General features: G+C 39.2%; 2 protein-coding genes across 2 annotated transcripts; both read left to right on the top strand.

The window, feature by feature from the left end:
• On the top strand, window positions 12,434-14,287 carry LOC107636047. Its single transcript, XM_016339582.1, has 3 exons — window positions 12,434-12,533; window positions 13,269-13,429; window positions 13,568-14,287. Exons 1-3 carry the CDS (start codon window positions 12,434-12,436, stop codon window positions 14,285-14,287), a joined length of 981 nt encoding a protein of 326 aa, XP_016195068.1.
• On the top strand, window positions 14,408-15,919 carry LOC107636046. Its single transcript, XM_016339581.1, has 2 exons — window positions 14,408-14,731; window positions 14,798-15,919. Exons 1-2 carry the CDS (start codon window positions 14,408-14,410, stop codon window positions 15,917-15,919), a joined length of 1,446 nt encoding a protein of 481 aa, XP_016195067.1.

Genomic DNA, 20,800 nt, shown 5'->3' on the forward strand with positions numbered 1-20,800 from the left:
TGTGATTCACGTTTGAGAGCTCCAAGTCCTTTGGCGCCATTGTTGATGATCACAATTTCGTGCACCACATCACACAAGCGAGAGATGAGGTGTGGAAAAGCCAGCCTTGACTGAGTTGAGGTCTTGGCTATAATTTTGTACATCTCACAAGGAATTATTTGATGAACCTCTACCTCATTGCCAAGCATGATACAGTGGATCATCACAGCCCGTCTTTTAGTGACTTCTGAGTGGTTGCTAGTGGGGAGGATGGAGCACCCAATAAAATCCAGCCACCCCCTAGCAACTGGCTTCAGATCCGTCCTCCTTAGTTGGACTAGTTGACCCTTTTTATAAGTTATCTATTGTGTTCCAGGGAGGCATATGTCCTGTAGGACTTGGTCTAGCCTTGGATCAACGTGCACTTTCCTATTAAAGGAGTGAGGATCGTCCTTTAATGGGGGAAGTTGGAAAACTTCCCTCACTTTATTCAGATCGTAATGCAAGGTCCTCCCTCGAACCATGGTGCACCATGGGTTAAATTCCGGTCCCTCTTCCTTCTGTTTGTTCGACCTCCATAAGTTCGCATAGAACTCCCGGACTTTCATTATTCCAACATTAGTTGTAGGGTTGGCCAGAATTTCCCAACCCCTTGTTCGTATTTTCTCTTGAATATCAGGGTATTCGTTATCCTTCAGGTCGAACTTAAGTTCCAGAATCACAGCCTTCTTGCACACTATATTATAGTAGTGTTCCTCATGAAGTTTGGAGTAAAATCTGTAGGGCTTATATGCGACAGGCGAGGGAGCCTTTTTCTTCTTGTTTCTTGAAATAGATCTTCAACCTTTTGGTGCCATGGAGTGTGAGAACATGAAAGAGTGGCGCAAAAAGCAACACCAAACTTAAAAGGTTGCTCGTCTCGAGCAACGAGAGAAGAAAACAGAGAGGTGTGAATGAAAAAATGTGTGAGCGAGATGAGGAGGGGCGTGATTGAGAGAGATTCGAATGTATATGAAGAGGGAGGGAGGGTGGGGTCTTCAAATTTAAAATTTAAAGGAGATAGGAGAAGATAACAAGGTTGAAATTTAAAAGATAAGATTAAAGATAAGGAAGATATGATTAAAACTCTTTTAAAATAAGAAAGATTTGAAAAAGATTTGAAAAAGATGAGATGGTAATAGAAGATATTCATAAAAAGATTTGGAATGATAAGATATGAAAAGGATTTGATTTGAAAAGATAAGACTAGAAAGGAGTTTGTTTAAAAATATTTGAATTAAATGGGTTAAATTTAGTGAAATATAATTTAAAATAAAAGAAAATCTGATATGGAAAAGATATTTGATGAAAAGGTAAGGTTTTGAAAAGATATGGTTTGAAAACGTCAACCCCGTCTCCCTCCTTTGCATATTCGAATTTGCCCCCTCCCCCTCCCTGGGCGTTTAACACCCAAGTTTAGCGTTGAACGCCAGGGGGATATATATATATATTAGAATAGGTGGGCATTCAACGCCAAGAATGGGCATTCAACGCCCATTGGGGGCCAAAAAGATGGCCCTGGCTGCTCCATATAGATTGCTCCTTGTCTGGCGTTCAACACCAGTGATGCTCTCCTCCATGGGCATTGAACGCCCATATTTCCTAAAGGGCTCTCCCCAGGGTGTTCTATTTTCAATTCTAAATGTCTTTGTCTCTATTCTAAGTGCTGCACATGATCACAAATGTTAGAAAGCAAGGGAAAACTATGAAATTTAATAGAAAATAAACTAAAGATGAAATCAAATGATGATGAACAAAAGAAAAAAAACAATAGTACTCTACTTTTGGTTGGGTTGCCTCCCAGCAAGCGCTCCTTTACCGTCATTAGCTTGACCTCACTATTGTCATGTTAGCAGCAGTGTAGAGCTTTCTTGCTCAATATTATCCCCTAGCAGTGCTTGACTCTTTGTCCATTAACTATGAATCTTTCATCAGAATGTCTGCTTTGAAGTTCTACATGTCCATATGGTGATACTCCTGTGACCACAAAGGGTCCTATCCATCGTGACTTGAGCTTCTCAGGGAAGAGCTTGAGTTTGGAATTGAAGAGTAAAACCTTCTAACCAGGCTTAAAAACTCTGGAAGATATCTTCTTGTCATGCCATTTCTTGGCTCTTTCCTTATAGATTTTAGCATTCTCAAATGCAGCATGTCGGAATTCATCCAACTCATTCAACTGGAGCAACCTCTTTTCTCCTATAGCCTTGGCATCAAAGTTAAGGAATCTGGTTGCCCAGTAAGCTCTGTGCTCTAATTCCACAAGTAGATGGCACACCTTACCGTAGACCAGCTGATAGGGTGACATTCCGATGGGTTTTGAATGCAGTCCGGTATACCCAGAGTGCATCATCAAGCTTCCTGGCCCAATCCTTCCTAGAGGTGCTTACTATTCTCTCCAGGATTCTTTTGAGTTCCCTGTTGGAGACCTCAGCTTGTCCATTTGTCTGCGGATGGTAGGGAGTCTCCACCTTGTGGCGAATGCCATAACAGTGTAGAATGGATTCAAGTTGTCGATTACAGAAGTGACTGCCTCCATCACTAATCAGTGTCCTTGGGACGCCGAATCTGCAGAAGATGTATTTCTGGAGGAATTTTATCACCACCTGGGTATCATTAGTGGGTGATGCAATTGCCTCAACCCATTTAGACATATATTCCACTACCACAAGGATGTATGTGTTAGAATATGAGGGTGGAAAAGCACCCAAGAAGTCTATACTCCATACATCAAATAGCTCAACTTCCAAATTCCCTTGTTGTGGCATTTCGTGAATGTAAGGGAGGTTCCCAGCCCGCTGACAGTTGTCAAAGTTGCAGACAAATTCTCGGGAATCTTTGAAGAGCGTTGGCCAGTAGAAGCCGCTCTGAAGGACCTTGGTGGCTGTTCACTGACTTCCAAAATGACCTCCATAATCTGATCCTTGACAGTGCCAGAGAATCTGCTGCGTTTCTTCTTTAGACACACAGCGGCAAATTATATCGTCTGAGTATCTTTTGAAAAGATATGGTTCGTCCCACAAGTAGTACTTAGCGTCATGTATGATTTTTCGAACTTGCTGTTTTCTGTATTCCTTGGGGATGAACCTTATAGCTTTGTAATTTGCAATGTCAGCAAACCAAGGTGCTTTGTGTATTGCAAAGAGTTGCTCATCAGGGAAGGTCTCAGACACCTCAGTAGTGGGAGGGGACGTCCCTGCTACAGGTTCAATCCGGGATAAATGGTCAGCCACCTGATTTTCTGATACTTTTCTGTCTCGGATCTCTATGTCGAATTCTTGAAGGAGCAATACCCATCTTATCAATCTTGGTTTAGAATCCTGCTTGGCTAGAAGGTACCTAAGAGCAGCATGGTCAGTGTAGACAATAATGTCTTATCAATTTTTTCGTGTCTGCGTGTTGGACACATTTCGAACATGCCACTCATGGACACTCTTTCGACACACGTGTCTGTTATGTCCAACCGTGTCCGAATAAAAAAATAAAAAATTCTTCTCTAGACACGCTTGAACACACTTAAATACCATCACGTGTCAGCGTGTTCAGCCTTATTTTTAACATGAATTCTTGAAATAAATTTAGAAATAATATATGATATTATTTATTAAACAAAAATATTTTAAATACTTTATATAATAAAAATAAAATATTAAAATAACTAAAAAATTAATTTATGATTTAGTATCATTAAAATATCAAAATATCATTATGAGTTATATAAAAAATACTTTATATTTTATATATATGTGTGTCCCTGTTTCTTATAAGATTTTAAAGTTCGTATGTCGGCGTGTCTCATGTCGTGTCGTGTCTTGTGTCCGTGCATCCGAGCATAATATTAATAATAAAGAATAAAAAGTCATTGAATGAATCATATATAAAATCATAATTAGAAAATAATTAATATACATGACTTAAATATACTATAGGAAAAACATCGAGTGTCGTCAAATTTATCTGCGAAAAATGAAATTAATCTGCCGATAATAAATTTACCATCGGATTTTGTGTCAGTTCGAATCTGACGATATAAACCAAGGTTCTGGAAACCGAACTGCCCATCGAACCGCTCTAGCTACTGGTTCATTAGTTTATAGGTTTAACCGGAATAACCATTTTATAATAAAATAAAAAATAAATGAACACAATAAAATAAACCATTTTAAATTCCACTCCCCTCTACTAAGAGATGCTAAAATGATATCCCCCTCCCCTCTATTTGTAAAATGTACATTCCGCTCTCTTATAACTTTTAAAAAACTTCCTCTTTAATCCATTTTAAATTTTGTGTTAACTAATGTTAACTTTATCCATTTTTCAAGAAAAAATAAATTATTTTTTACAAAAATACCCTTTAGCAAAAAATTTATTTTTTTTATTAAATTTTGCTTACCAAAATACTCTTTAATAAATTATTTTTATTGATTAAATTGTATTTTTATCAAAATATTTTAAAAAAATTTAATAATTAAATTATTTTTTCTAAGATACCCTTTAATAATTTTTTAAATATTAAATTGTGATTTTATCAAAATTTTGTTAACAATTTTTTTTATATTTTACTATTAATTTTCTGATATCAATATATATCAATTGTTATACATATTAACAGTGGTAAGGTTTTTTTATTTAATGTTAAAATAACATATATTAATATCTGGTGCGCGAAATTAGAACTCGCACAACTGAACCGGCAAGTGCACTGGGTCGTCCAAGTAATACCTCAGGTGAGTGAGGGTCGATCCTACGAGGATTGTCGGATTGAGCAAATAATGGTTCTCTTGCAGATCTTAGTCAGGCGAATAGAAGAAATAGTGGTTGTTGTAAGCGCATAAAATAAACAATCAATAAAGAAAAGACGTAGAAACAATGATAAGAAATTAGTTAAGGCCTTGGAGATGCTTGTTCTTCCGGATTAATACTTCTTACTGACTACTTTAACAATGAGTGATTCATTTAATGGCAAGGTTGTAAGTGATTAAAGCCGGGGGCTAGTGGTCATTAATCTCCTCTGATCCACATCAAACTCCGGTGTTAATGGTCATTCAATATGAACGAGAGTGAAGCTCACGCAATTCAATCTCTGGTGATGCTACTCAAAACGTCACAGACAAAGTCAGATCTTTTGGATCGGAGAATGATGTTAGTATTCTAGCCTTAATGCCATAGAGACCTCAGTTACCCATGGCTAACGAGATTTTATGTCACTTATCCCAATTAGCCCAGATACGTGTTGGAAACTGTGATGTATTCTCAAGCTACAGCTCAATACTATCTGGCTAAGGTTTCGCAAGAGCTCATGTAAAATAAGGGGTCATACTCTCGTTCCACCCCAGATTCATAAAGATGAAGAATGACAATACATCATAGAACGGAATCAAACATGTATTAAATTAGAAAAAAAATGATATTAATTCATAGGAATGAGCAGAGCTCCTATCCTTAACTTAGGAGGTTTAGTTGCTCATAATTTACAGAGAAAATAGAAAAATGTATGATAAGTCGGAAGATCCCTAAACATGGGTAATCTTCTTCTATATATACTAATCTAATAAATAGAAATTACAAAAATGAGATAAACTAAGCTAAAAGGTGCGAAAATCTACTTCTGGGCCCACTTGGTGAGTGTTTGGGCTGAGCTTGGCATCCAACTTGGATGAGTGGGCGTTGAACGCCCACTAGGGGGTGTTCATGCTGCCTTGTGCTCCCTTGGTGGCGTTGAACGCCAGTTTTGGGCGTTCAACGCTTGCCTTGGTCCTTCTTGGGCGTTGAACGCTAAAGAGGGGGTAAGTTGGGTATTCAACTCCCGTTTTGGGCAGTTCTTTCCAAATTAAAGTATAAACTATTATATATTGTTCGAAAGCCCTGGAAGTTAGCTTTTCAACACCATTGAAAGCGCATCAATTGGACTTCTATAGCTCAAGATATGCTCGTTAAGATGCATGAAGGTCAGGATCTGACATCATCTGCTATCCTTTCTTTGCCTCTGAATCAAACTTTGCCAAAACTTGCCAGTTTTACCCAAAAATCACCTGAAATTAGGGGTGCACATGGGCCGGGTGAAGCCGGGTTTGATGTGACCCAGAACCGACCCGAAATATACATTGGGTCTATTTATTAGACCCGAACCCGGCCCTAAACCCAATGAAACCAATACACTTTTGGGCCACAATTATACCGGGTGAAAATCGGATGAAAATCGAACCGTTAACATTGCATTACGTTGATATCTTCTTGTAAGCTAGCATGTAAAAATATCCAAATTTTCAAGACTCCAACCATTATTTAACATGGTAAAATTCACTTAGAAAAATATAACAAGAACCAACCCTTCTTCAAAATTAAAGCATAACCACAATCAATACTAATATTGTCTAATAATACCAAATATTTAAATCAATACAAATAATACAATATTATGCATTAGTCTAAAGTCTTATGCATTCTAAACATAAAACATTAACTTATAGTCTTATAATGACTAATAACACAAAATATTAAGGTTTACAATACTTAAATTCCACATAAGAATAGTCATGATCCATCAGTAATAACATAAAATAATAATTGTGTATGATGACCGGGCCATCGGGCCGACTTCGGGTGACCCGAGCTATGTCCCGGACCCGACCCGAAATAATGACCGGGTCTATTTTTGAGACCCTTACCCGACCCTAAACCCGATAAAATCACAACAAATTAGCTCCTAAAAGTGTTCGGGACCGGGTCGGGCCAGGTCATGTGCACCCCTACCTGAAATCTTAAGAAAAACACAAAAACTCAAAGTAGTATCCAAAATGTGAATTTTACACTCAAACATATTAAAACTAAATAAAATACTACTAAAAACACTCTGAAAATGCACTGAAAAAGGGTAAAATATGCTCCGTCATCAATATCAAAAAATTAATAGTAAAATATAAAAATTAAAAGTATAAAAAATTTATAATTTTTATATTCACAAACATTAAAGTCTTTGTAATTATAAATATCTAATAAACATAATTATAAATCAAGTTTTCATCCAAAACATAATTATAAATATTGTCTCCAAAGCAAAATAAGCATAATCCAAAACATAATTATAAATATTGTCGCTAAAGCAAGATAAACATATTTCAAAACATTCAATTTTCATCTTCATTCTCTTGTAAGTTGGGTTAGGGAAAGTTGGGTTTGTCCAAAAAATTGCAAAAATATCCCCTTACCAAAAAAATAATAAGCCCGATGGAAAAGCCTGTCCCGCCCTGCTAAAGCTCGCGGTTTAAGCAGTGCGGGTTAGGCAGGCTTTTGCTATTTGGCGATTCCAATTTTCCATCTCGACTCGCTTTTTTTGGCGGTTATGTGGACCGGCCCAGTGGATTTAGGCCCGTTTTCCACTCCTAAAGTTAACATTAGTTAACACAAAAAATTTAAAATATATTAAAGAGGAAGTTTTCTAAAAGTTATAAGGGAGGAAAATATACATTTTACAAATACAGGGGAGGGGAGTGTCATTTTAGCATCTCTCAGGAGAAGATAGTGGAATTTTCTCTAATTATAATCTAATTTAAACTTTAAAATGTCATCTAAATCAAAAGTATTACATCAACCACATTGTTATGATATCATCCAAATACAAACTCAGAAGTCAAATATCAAAAGAAACAACCAAACATGAAATGCCAACATCAAAATTTGTCATCAATAATCAAATCCACAAAAACATAAACTAAGATCAAACATAATCCAATAACAAGAACAACGAATTAAATTAATTGACACTATCATCTAGCCAATAACAAAATAACAAAATTTAGCTAATAGCAACCCGATGACAAAAGCAATGAATTAAGATCTACAACAAACTAATATCAAAATAACAATAATAAGATCAAGATAAAAAATAAACCATACAAAGTACAATTTATCAAATTAATAAGTTATTAAAATATAAAAAAACAACACAATAATCTAACCAAGGTTTTGAAAACTGGACCGAATTGGCCAGTTCAACTGGGTTAACCAAAAACCGATCGGGTAGTCAGTCTGGTTCACCTATAAAACCGTCCTATAAAAAACCGGCAAAAAAATTGGCCAAATCGGCAAACCGTCCGAACCGGCCAGGTTTCAGCAAGTGTCGGTTTTCCCCCAAGCCATGAACGGCGTTGTTTTGGTGCTGGTTAAAAAAAAGGAAGGGGAAAAAAGGCTGAAGCATCAGTTTTTCACTTTCTCTTCCAAGAATCACCTCCTAAGTCCCAACCCTAACTTTCTCAGTTTCTCTTCAACCTCCAACCTTCCTTCAAACGCCACTGTCAACTCCAACAAACGCCGGAGTGAAGCATCACTGTCGCGGGTCGAAGCGTCATCGTCACCGTCACCGTCACCAAAGCATTGGCATTGTCTGATCGTTGGCTTGGCGTCATCGTGGTCGTCGGCACCGAACCATCACTGTCATCGAAGCATTGGTCGTCGTCAGGCTTTGACCTTCTGTGCTCTCGGCCTCTCCCGCGATGAGTACTTAGTACTTCAATCTTTTCTTTCTTTCAATTAATTTTGTTTATTGGGAGACAAAACTGTATGAATTGGACAGATTTGAGTTCATGGGTTTTGGTTTTTTTCAATTAAATTTTTATTCAGTTCATTCTTCTTGAATTGGGGCAGATTTGAGTTCATGCTGATTTAGGACAGATTTGAGTTAACAAGTTCATATGCAGAGTTCTTCTTGTTTTAAGTTCTTGTTATGTTTTTTATTCTTTTTATTTTGTTAATTATTCTTGTTTAATTTGAGTTTTGTTAATTATTCTTCTTCTGAGTTTTGGTTCTAAGTTATATTAATTATTCTTCTTCTGAGTTTTGTCAATTATTCTTCTTCAGAGTTCTTGTTCTGTTTTTAATTTTTGTTAATTATTCTTTTAGGGCAGATTTGAGTTTTGTTGAATTTGGCTATATTGAGTTTTGTTGAATTCTACTCGGTTGAATTTTGGTATATAAATTCAATTCTGCTATGTTGAATTCGGCTATATTGAGTTGCTCTATTGAATTTTAGTATATAAATTCAATTTTGCTCTGTTAGTTATGTTGAATGTCGTATGAATTGTATGGATTGATATATTCGTCTGGATTTTGGATTGCTGTCATTTTGAATTTAGATAGAACAACCACAATGTTGAAGTATTGTTTGTTCAATGTTGATATATTCATTTTTGTTTAGTTGAAGTATTGTTTGTTCAATGTTGTTTCTTTTGGTTGCAAAACCTTTTGTGTTGTCATTTATGTGCATTTTGATTTTCTTTAGTTATAAGCTTTGGTATTTGAAGTTGTTTATGTCCTTTTAATGATAAATTATGGATAATTTATTTTGTGAAATTGTGAAATTTTGAATTTTATTGGTTAGAAATTATTGAATTTAAATTTTTAAAATTATGTATTGAATTTTTTATAATTTTATTCTATATTTAATTAAATCGGTTCAACTCCGGTTGAACTATTGAGCTATTGAACCAGTCACTCGACCAGTTCGATAACCGGTCCGGTTCTCGCAACCTTGAATCTAACAATCACAATTTACAAGATCAAGGACAGCCCAAGAACAATAATTTATCAAAGTAACAAGTTAGAAAGATCAAGAACATAACAAAACAAGTTAACAAAATAAGTTAATACATCAATACAACAACAGAATAAGAACTAAAACTGCAACCTACTAATTAAAACAACCACTAACTAAAACAAGATCTGCAACCTCGACTCAGTTATTGTTCTGCACAATTATTTCCAATTTAACCAAATTGATACTATCATCTAGCCAGTAACAAAATTTAGTTAACAGTAATCCAATGACAAAAACAATGAATTAAGATCAATAACATAAACTAACATCAAAATAACAATAATAAGATCAAGATAAAAAATAATGAACCACAACAAGTACAATTTATCAAATTAACAAGTTATTAAAATGTCAAAAATAGCACAATAACCTAACAATCACAATTTACAAGATTAAGAATATCCCTAGAACAACAATTTATTAAAGTAATAGGTTAGAAAGATAAAAAAAAACATAACAAAATAGGTTAACAAAATAAGTTAATACATCAATCCAACAACAAAATAAGAACTAGAACTGCAACCTACTAATTAAAACAACCACCAACTAAAACAATATCTGCAACCTCCATTCAGTCATTATTCTGCACAATTATCCCCAATTTAACCAAACGCCCAACTAAGTGATTATGCATAAAAAATAATTAAGCAAGATAATGAATGAATAAACTAAATCTTACTGATCTAACTAAGAAAAGGAGAGAAGGAATGTCTCTGAATCTGAATAACAAATGAATAAAAAAAAAGCAAAGAAACAACCATTACTTTCGGTATGAGACTCTGAGCAGTGAGCTAAGAGCAAAGTACGAGGGAGAAGGAGTAAGAACGCCGTCAATGAATAACCCTAGTCACTAAAAGTCATCATCATCATCGTCATCCCGCTGGTCTTGCTATTGAGGCGGCGACCTAGGCAGTGATGTCTATGCCCCTCCAGCAGCGCCACTGCCACCAAGAGCAGCGCTGCTGCCATCGGCGTGCATCTGATCATCTTGTCCTATATAAATTTCTCCTGTAGAAAGAATATTTAGCACGAGTTAATCAAAATTAAATACATAATTAAACAAAATAGAAGATATAAACTAACACTAAGGTTTGAATATGTTAACTTCTTACCGCCCACTTCTGAAACCATTGCTCTCTAGTCTCAGCTGGGATCTTCTTGTAGCTCGGCCATTGGTGGTCGTACATTAGCTTGATCACATTATTACACTCATGTGTACATGCATTAGTATTTGACGCAAGCCTATCAATGAAAAACTTATGTATGGTACATCTATAATGTAGGTTTAGTACATATATAACTTCGAAGTAATCTATAAAATCAATTATATTTAGAACTTTTTAGAAATTCCGGCAGAGTTTCATCTATAGCTAGAATGTGCCAACCAATACCATCAACAATTCACTTAAATAACATCTATCAACAATCAAGAATTATCAAACACAAAATTACAGTTCAAACCTACTAAACTGCATCGAACCTATCTTAACTAAACTAACACTAAGGTTTGAATATGTTTGCATATAAAATATTTAAAATAGTACTCACGTTGAAGTCCTATCAAGGCAAATATGCATCCGTACGATGAGAAGTGGTGGAGGGGTATCTGGCTACGATCCGTGAGAGGATTCCGGTGGCGCAATGTCTATCGCTGGAGGCGTTGTCGTTGAGGTAGTGCATTGATAAGCGGATGGAGGTGGTGAAGGAGCCCAATCTGACCAAACAGACGGCCAACTTCCTAGCCATAGGGGTGGTGCAGCAGTAGGAGACACGTAGTTGGGGATAGGGATCATGATGAACGGCTAGTCCTATGCACCCATTGCCTATGACATCACAGGGGTAGTCGGCATAGAAGGGGACAACTGAGAAGTCCAAGGCGTTCCAATAGAACCCCTCCCTAGCTCTACCATGTCCACATGATCGATCCGTGACACCTCTACCTCTCGTCATGTCTACAAAGAGAATATCAATTAACACTAGTCACAAACACATACATTTATATCAAATATAAAATCTATAGACACTTTAAATCACATAAATCAACAAATACAATACAAATTCTGTTTACATTTATATTATATGGAAATTTTTTTTTATATAACATCCCCTAAAATTAGACATATATCCATCTTTATAGTTCATAATCATGAATTAAAACTTACAAACAGCCACAACATATCCAAAATAACCTAATCAGTTAACTAATTAGTTGAGTTCCTAACTATGGTGTTTTAATTTGTTCATAATCAAACCAATAACTTAATCAAAAACACCTCAAAACATGTTTTAATTAGAGTCATAACAAATCAGAATCAAATAACGAACACAAAATTATAATAACAAATCAGAACTAAACTTATAATAACAAATTGGAATCAAATAACAAACATAATTATAATAACAAATCAGAACCAAAATAACGAACACAAAATTATAATAACAAATTAGAAAAATATAATAACTTATAATAACAAATCAGAATCAAATAACGAACAGAAAATTATGATAACAAATCAGAACTAAAATTATAATAACAAATCACAAACATAATTATAATAACAAATCAGAACCAAAATAACGAACACAAAATTATAATAACAAATTAGAAAAATATAATAACTTATAATAACAAATCAGAATCAAATAACGAACAGAAAATTATGATAACAAATCAGAACTAAAATTATAATAACAAATCACTACAAATTAGAACCAAAATAATGAACACAAAAGGGAAGTTCAGAAGCATTACCTGAGCACTAGCGCAGAGAAGAAGAAGGCGGCAGCAGCGGCGGCAGAATCTGGCAGTAGTAGTGGTGACGAACAATGCCGACAAAGACGAGGCTGCTGGCCAGCATCGGAAGGGGCTTTCGAAGAGGAGGGGTCTATCGGAAAGATGAGAGGGGAGAGAGTAGGAGGCAAGAGGGTTAGAGAGAGAGAGAGATTCAAATGAGGACGAAGATGATTCGCGGTTTGAGTTTAGGGCACATCCGCTGGTAACATGTTGCGGGTTATCAAAATACAGCGCTTCACTAAGTGGATTTACCATAGAAATTTTTCGACGATAAATCTGGCCCTAAATTTTATGTATATTTTTTCCGTTTTTTCTCCAATTATTACCGACAAATTTACTGTCGAAAACTAGAATCCACTGATAATATTTTGACGGGCAAAAAATGCAAATGAGCCAAGGACAGCTCAATCTTACGCAAATCCGCCAAATGAAACTTTGCTACGACAATCCACCAGATCAGATATTTATATAATTCGAATCAATAGGATTCGAATTAGCCTCGCACATAATTCGAATTGAAACAATTCGAATTAATGTTTGTCAATCTAAGCACGTAGTTCGAATTAACTTGTCACGAATTATGCATGCAGACTCACACGTAATTCGAATTGACTTGTCTCGAATTATGCATGAAAAATCACAAGTAATTCAAATCAATACGATTCGAACTACCAAAGCTTAAATCGAAGTATATTAATTCGAATTAGTATGTTTAGGGTTAGAAACTCATATTTCGAAACATATGGATTCGAATTACTCATACTGGGTAATTCGAATTTAATTGATTCGAATTATATATATATGGTGCGAATGAAGTTGATTCGAATTAGTTTGGAGTCGTTTTCTATATATATGTTGTGAAATCAGGTTGCTGTGAACAAAGAGGTGAGATGGCTAGTGAGGATAGTTTTCTAGTGCTAGTACACCACAGAGGATCGATTAAGAGAAAAACTCAGTCTGGGGTGAAGTTCACGGATAAGGATCCTCTATGTATTATCGTGAGCCCCATGACCAGTTACGATGGTCTCGTGAGCTCCGTGCTTGGCAAACTTGGTCTGGAAGGAGTGAAGAGAGTTAAGAAGTTTTTCTATCGCATTCCAATCACGGTGCTCCACGATACGGTGAAGTATGATTGTTTCACTATCGGGAGTGATGAGGACTTGCAGGTCATGTTTCTTTCTCTTAGGCAGTTTCCGGAGGTGAGGACACCGGAGCTGTTGGCTAAGTTCTTCGACGTGGTATCTAGCTCTGGTGGGTCGAACCGGAATGCCAACACTATAGCCACGGCGGTCAGTTCGAGCTCGAGACCTGCGGTTGCTTCTTCCTCCATTCCAGTGTATGAGGCAGCGGTCCAGCCTGCCGCCTCCCCATCGTTTGCTGTTGATCTCGCCGGCAATGTTGGAGACGAGGTTGGATATGAAGAACATCATCCGACTGAAGTACAGTGTCCTCCACCGGCTGGTGTTGGCGAGGGATTGTGTGATGATCCGGATGATGATGAAGTCGAGCCGGATATTATCACTGATGAAAGCGGCGATGATGTTGGAGCGAGTGATCCGATAATGCCTACTGGTGGTTCTAGTTCTGGCACAAATCAGTACCCACCCCATTTTTCATCTTTGGATCTGGATGCCATGAGGCAGGACGAACACCTCGGGCAGCTAGCTGGATTTGGCGCTAGAGATACCGAAGGGTCTGCCAGTATGACAGAGTTCCAGGTTGGCCAACAATTCCAGGATAAAGATGAGGCGCTGTTGAGTGTCAAGACGTACAGCATCCGCCGAGGGGTACAGTACAAGGTAGTTGAGTCTGACTATCGCCGGTACGTGGGAAAGTGTTCTGAGTTTGGGAATGGGTGCACATGGTTGATTAGGCTGAGCCTCTGACAACGCAAGGGCATCTGGGAAGTCAAGCGGTACAACGGGCCGCATACCTGCCTCGCCACCTCCATCTCCAGTGACCATAAGAGCTTGGACTACCACGTGATAGCGACATTCATCATGCCAATGGTTAGGGCTGACGCATCCGTCAACATCAAGGTGCTTCTAAATGCAACGGCAGCACACTTTGGCTTCAGGCCTACATACCGGAGGGTGTGGATGGCGAAGCAGAAGGCGGTCGCAATCATCTACGGGGACTGGGATGAGTCGTACAATGAGCTCCCTTGGTGGATCTTAGGAGTTCAGTTGACTATGCCTGGCACTGTAGCAGTCCTCAGGACCTGTCCTGTTCGAGTTGGTGGACAGGTGGACGAGTCTCAGGCTTATTTTCATAGGATGTTCTGGACTTTTTCCCCTTGTATCGAAGCATTTTGTCATTGCAAGCCGTTGGTGAGTATTGACGGCACCCATCTATATGGCAAGCATGGGGGAACGTTGCTTGTGGCGATTGCACAGGACGGGAATTCCAACATACTCCCTGTGGCATTCACACTAGTTGAGGGTGAGAATGCTGAGTCATGGTCCTTCTTTCTCTCCCACCTCCGTCAGCACGTGACACCTCATCCAGGTCTGTTAGTTATTTCAGATAGGCATAACGGCATCAAGGCAGCACTTGAGGCACCTGATGGGGGATGGCTACCTCCGTCTGCATACCGGGCATTCTGCATTCGACACGTTGCAGCGAATTTCGCCCTCACCTTCAAGGGCAAAGATGCCCAGAGGCTTCTTGTGAACGCCGCATATGCGAAGACCGAGGTGGAGTTTGACTACTGGTTTGACATCCTGCGCTCTGAGAATCCGGCAATGTGTGACTGGGCGAACCGAATTGAGTACTCGTTGTGGACACAGTACTGTGATGAGGGTCGGACATTCGGGCACATGACGACAAATATATCAGAGTGTGTCAATTCAATCCTTAAGGGGGTAAGGAACCTCCCCGTGTGCTCGCTTGTGAAAGCCACATACGGAAGGCTGGCTGAGCTATTTGTCCGTAAGGGGAGGGAGGCCGAGGCTCAGATGGGTACCGGACAACAATTCAGTCAATACCTAGTAAAGTGTATCGAGGCCAACCTGAAGACAGCCAGGTGCTTCACCGTGACTGTTTATGATAGGGATAACTCGGAGTACACCGTGGCAGAGACGACGCCAACATGTTCATTCTCACTTGGTACCTACAGGGTCTCACTGGGGTCTCAGACATGTGATTGTGGATACTTCCAAGCACTTCATTTCTCGTGTCCTCACGCATTAGCATGCTGTGCTTATTCACGTCTTACTTGGCAGCCTTACGTCCACCAGGTCTATCGCCTTAGTTCTGTTTTCGGTGTTTACCAGATGGGATTTACAGCTCCCATTCCGGAGGGTTTCTGGCCACCCTATGCCGGGCCTACCGTTATACCGGATCCGAACATGAGGCGTGCGAAGGAGGGTCGTCCAAGGTCCATACGCATTCGCACCAACATGGATGATGCAGATCCGAACCGGCCAAAGAGATGCGGCCTCTGCAGGCAGCCAGGACACAGTCGTCGGAGTTGTCCTCAAGCCGGACGACACACCGGAACAGTTGGGAATGAGTAGGAGCGTTGTTGCGTCTTGTTTTATTTATTTCAGAATCACCACATGTATTTAATTTCAGTTATCATCCAGTGTTCTACATGGAACTAAGTTGTAACTTATAAGTTATGAAAGTTGAATGTCATTCTAGTTATGGATTTAAGTTTCTAAAACAAAGTTCTTAAGCTAATGGGATGTCTGATAATACATAACATAATTATAAGGAGACTGCTTGATGAACAAATACATTAATGAAACCATACATATGAACGATAACCAACAAAGAAGGTACATAAGATAAACATAACAACACGACATACACCAATATCCCTAAGTCATCTAAAGAGGTGGGACCCTGTGAAGCAACGGCGTGGAACACGTGTCCTCTGTGGTCGTCGTACAAGTGGCTCCTCGTCCTCAATCGAGTCGCTGTCGTCATCGGGAGCTGCCTGTGTAGGGGTCCTCGGCCGGACATGGACGGGTCTGGATGATGACGGGCCAGCAACTGAATGTGACCCCATAGTCTGGGCCAATGCAGGTGTCCCACCAAGGGCAAAGGTATGCACAGGAGGCACCGTGGGTGGCTCGTTCAGATCTACACCTAGCGGTGCCTGTGGCCCTGACGTGTGAACCCGTCCTGGTGCAGCCTCATCCTCCTGCATGATGGTCCTGATATCCTCAAGGAAATGTGGTCCACCGAACTCGGCAACAACGCCATCACTGGCAAGGAAGTCTGGAAACATGGAGCCCGGAATCACCCATGGAGTACTCTCTTGAAGGGTCTGATCGTCACCGGGAACACCGACAAAATAATCTCCAAGAGAACCACCAACACCCCCAGCGTCAGCGTGGCTCGTGGGATCCCCCATACCAGAACCATACCACTCACCGTGATGACCCCCCTGATGGGGCCTATCAACCCCCGCCGCATCACCCCCCCAGCTGCATCCCCCCCAGGCTTATGGGCAGCCTCTCTGGGCGCAGCCCCTCTCCTCCTACCTCCACGACCACGTCGTCTCCCGCCACCCCTAACTGCGTCGTCACCGTCATCCATAGCTTGCTCCAACCAATCTACCTCACGCTGGCTACAACGTGTCCCGACTCGGGCTCTCCTCTCAATACGACGTCTGTCAGGAACATCATCGACTCGATCCATCTCTGGAACTCGGCCTGCACCCCACTGCGTAGCCTCCTCCGGAATAGGAATACCTCTCGGATCCCCCAAGAGCATCTCCGGTGAAAGGAACCTCTTTCCGTGCTGATGCCACCATGACAAGAACTCATGGGAGGGGCCGGGATCGGGCACGATGTTGAACTGTAAAATGTGATCCGCACACTCCTGCCAGTGAAGATGCCAGTCAGGTAAGTGCGACGGGAACCAACGGTCACCTCCTCTCCCGTCCTTCGACATCAAGAAGTCGATGTTCAGGGCGGGTCGCGGTGGGGGCTGAACGCCACCAAACTGCGGTAACACTCTATCAACCTGATGCCACTCGACCACCGCAAAGTAAATCAGGGACGTCACACACCGCCATAACATCGTATGCCGAGGCTCCAAGACCTCCGGATGGACAACCTGGATGACGTCCAGTGCGCTATAGGGCATCCATATGAACTGTAAAAAAACCAAATAAACGCAATTTTATACTTCTGACACAAAAGATAAACTAAAAGAACAGGTGGATAATACATATCGGCTCAGCGTACTTACATCCCGAGGCTGTAACAAGTCGATCTTCAGGCGAGCCATCTGTACGCGGGGTCCCTTGTTGCTAATCCCAGGATTGTAACCAGACCATCTGCGTAAGAAGTTAAACATTTTATTGCGATCATGAGTCACTGTACAATGCATGAAACTGCTTGCATAATCGAAAATATATACAACAGGCATACATAATACAAAACAATATCGGTACCTCGAGGCAAGGGGCCAGCTAAACGCATCATACCCAGTAGGCCTAAAAGTAGGAAACCTCTAGAAGATCCAAGACTGCAGTAACTGTAGAGGCCCAGCTAACTTCACGACATGTCTATTGGCGACCCGGCACATGCACCGGTACAACCACGCTAGTGCCGCCGACCCCCAACTGTAGCCACCCATCTCCTCAAGCCGAGCGACATATGGTAGCCATCTGATGTGTATACGATTGCCGGACTTATCGGCAAACAGCTGCGTGCCCAGTAACATCATCATGTAGGCACGGGCAAAGCGCCTAACTGTCTCCTTGTCCGCCCCCACGGGACACTCTCCAAATGTCTCCTGGAACCAGGTGCAGTTCACTGCGAATTTCTGAACTTGGTTCTCGGGAGGTAAAACACCAAGTAACTCATGGAACCACTGCCAGGCAGGCCTCCCACCCTCAATGCAAAGGTGGAAGTCTGTCAGGCAACCACTGACGTAATGTCCGTCAACTGGCAACCCCAGCTGGTATGCGACGTCCTGAAGCGTGATGGTGCACTCTCCGAACGGCATGTGGAAGGTGTGCGTCTCAGGCCGCCACCTCTCGACGAATGCACTGACTAGGGGCTCGTCTAGTCGAAACCATCTGTCGTTCAGTCTCGCAAGATGGTACAAGCCTGCCATCTGCAAGTACGGAACGTACCTCTCATCAAGACGCATCCCCTGCTGCTGCCTAACGCTGGATATGCAACGCCGAGGCTGGGCAATAGATAAAACGCATAATTAGAACATATCCAAAAACCAATAACATATACAGTTTACTTCATAAAGAACCGAAACAAAAATCGTAAAACTTAACGCATAGTAAATGAATTATCAACATTGTCTTCAGAAACAGCTAACACAAACCACGTGAAAAAACCATTAACAAATACAACAATCACTAACAAGTAAAACCGTTAACAAAAGCAGCTACCACATACCCCTAACAGAAACCAATAACAAAACTCACTAACACAAAAACCATTTAAAAAAAACCACCTCCCTACACCACTATCGTAAACCGCTAACACTGACGTAAACCGCTATAAAAAACCATTAAAAAAAACCACTTGCCCACACCACTATCCAGTAAACCGCTAACACTAACATAAACTGCTATAAAAAACCATTAAAAAAACCACTTGCCTAAACCACTATCCAGTAAACCGCTAACACTAACATAAACCGCTATAAAAAACCATTAACAAAAACCACTTGCCTAAACCACTATCCTAAACCCCTCTCCTAAACCGCTATCTCAAACCACTTTCCTAAACCACTATCCTAAACCACTAACAATAACATAAACCATTATCAAAAACCGATAAGAAATACCACTATCACTAAACCACTATCATAAGACACGGAGAAATGGCAATATCATAAACCGCTTTCATCAACCACTACCTTGAACCACTAACAGAAAACACTATCAACAGCGCAACATCATAAACCACTAACCTCGTCGTTGATCACCCCGGCGATATGAGCAACTCCATCCAAACGATAAAGCCTGCCAGGATCGTCCCCCATCGCCTGAATATGCCGCTCCGGTCTTACTCGGCCCAAATGTTGGTCGTTTTCTCTGGGATTTGGTGGGGTATGGAAATGAGAGAGTGATTCGAATGAACTTGGTTCAAACTCCTTATATAGTCGAAACCATTGTAATTCGAATCAACTCCATTCGAATTACTCAAAACCACCAACTACACCTAATTCGAATCAATTTGATTCGAAAATCCCTCGAGTGCAACTCTCCCACTAATTCGAATTTATATAATTCGAACTACGCTATCCTAATTCGAAGCTTATCATTTCGAATTACTTAGAAATATTGCGTGCATAATTCGAGTCTTATTGTTTCGAATTACGTTGATAAAGTTCTTGCAAGTAATTCGAATGGAATAAATTCGAATTACGTGAAAAAATGATTCGAATCTAATTGATTCGAATTACATAAATATGAGTTCTGGTGGATTGAGGTATCAAAGTTTGAATTGGCTGATTTGGGTAAAAATGAGCTGTCCTTAGCTCCTTTGGGTTTTATGTCCTATTTTGACACTATGGATTTCACGCCTAAACTGCTAATAAATTTGCCAATAAAAACGCCGCTACTCAGCAACACTAAATCCAACGGCATTTTTATTTATATTTTTTTATTTTTTTTATTTTATATTAATTTTTTTATAAGTGTGATCTTATTAAGAATCTCAAAGCAACATCTAGACATAAAATTTGAAAACATAAAGTTAGGATACTTTGATACAGGAACATAGATATAGCCTGTGAATATGTAATGATCAATGTTAGAGACATAAACTAAAGTTTTAATTATTTACAAAAAAATATGTATGTACACTTTCTTGCAGAAATTAAGATGTTAACTTATTACATATTATGTCTTTTTCTTTAATTAATCTAATTATTTTGTGAATTTCTATGTTATGTATTTTTGCATAATATTTGCACCAATAAAAATAATAAATTGAGATTAATTTAAAGTTAAATATATTAAAAAATATTTTTTATTAAAAATATTTTAAATATAAATAAAAAAGTTGATATTTTTCATACATCACACCAAGGCTAAAATATTTAGATATAGAAATGGGATGAATGATCTTATAATTTTTTATTTTTTTAAAACTATCGGAAGTAAACACTCCGATTTGTGTTTAAAAATTTAAAAAGATTTGTGGTACATAAGTCGAACATAAATCGGAGGGTCCGATTTTTGTCATCCGATTTATGTACCTCTTAAAAATCGAACGGTCCAATTTTTACACCCTAAATTAAATTATCCCACATCTTAAAAAAATACCATAGCAGTATACAATTCAAAAAAATACCATTATTAATTCAATATTAAAAATAAAAATGTGTCACAAATACATATGCTAATTATATTCTTAGGTTGGATAATATATAACGTGCCATAATTAAGGGTGTTAACCTTCAAAGTA

This window comes from Arachis ipaensis, chromosome B04 (assembly GCF_000816755.2).
Source record: "Arachis ipaensis cultivar K30076 chromosome B04, Araip1.1, whole genome shotgun sequence".
NCBI lineage: Eukaryota > Viridiplantae > Streptophyta > Magnoliopsida > Fabales > Fabaceae > Arachis > Arachis ipaensis.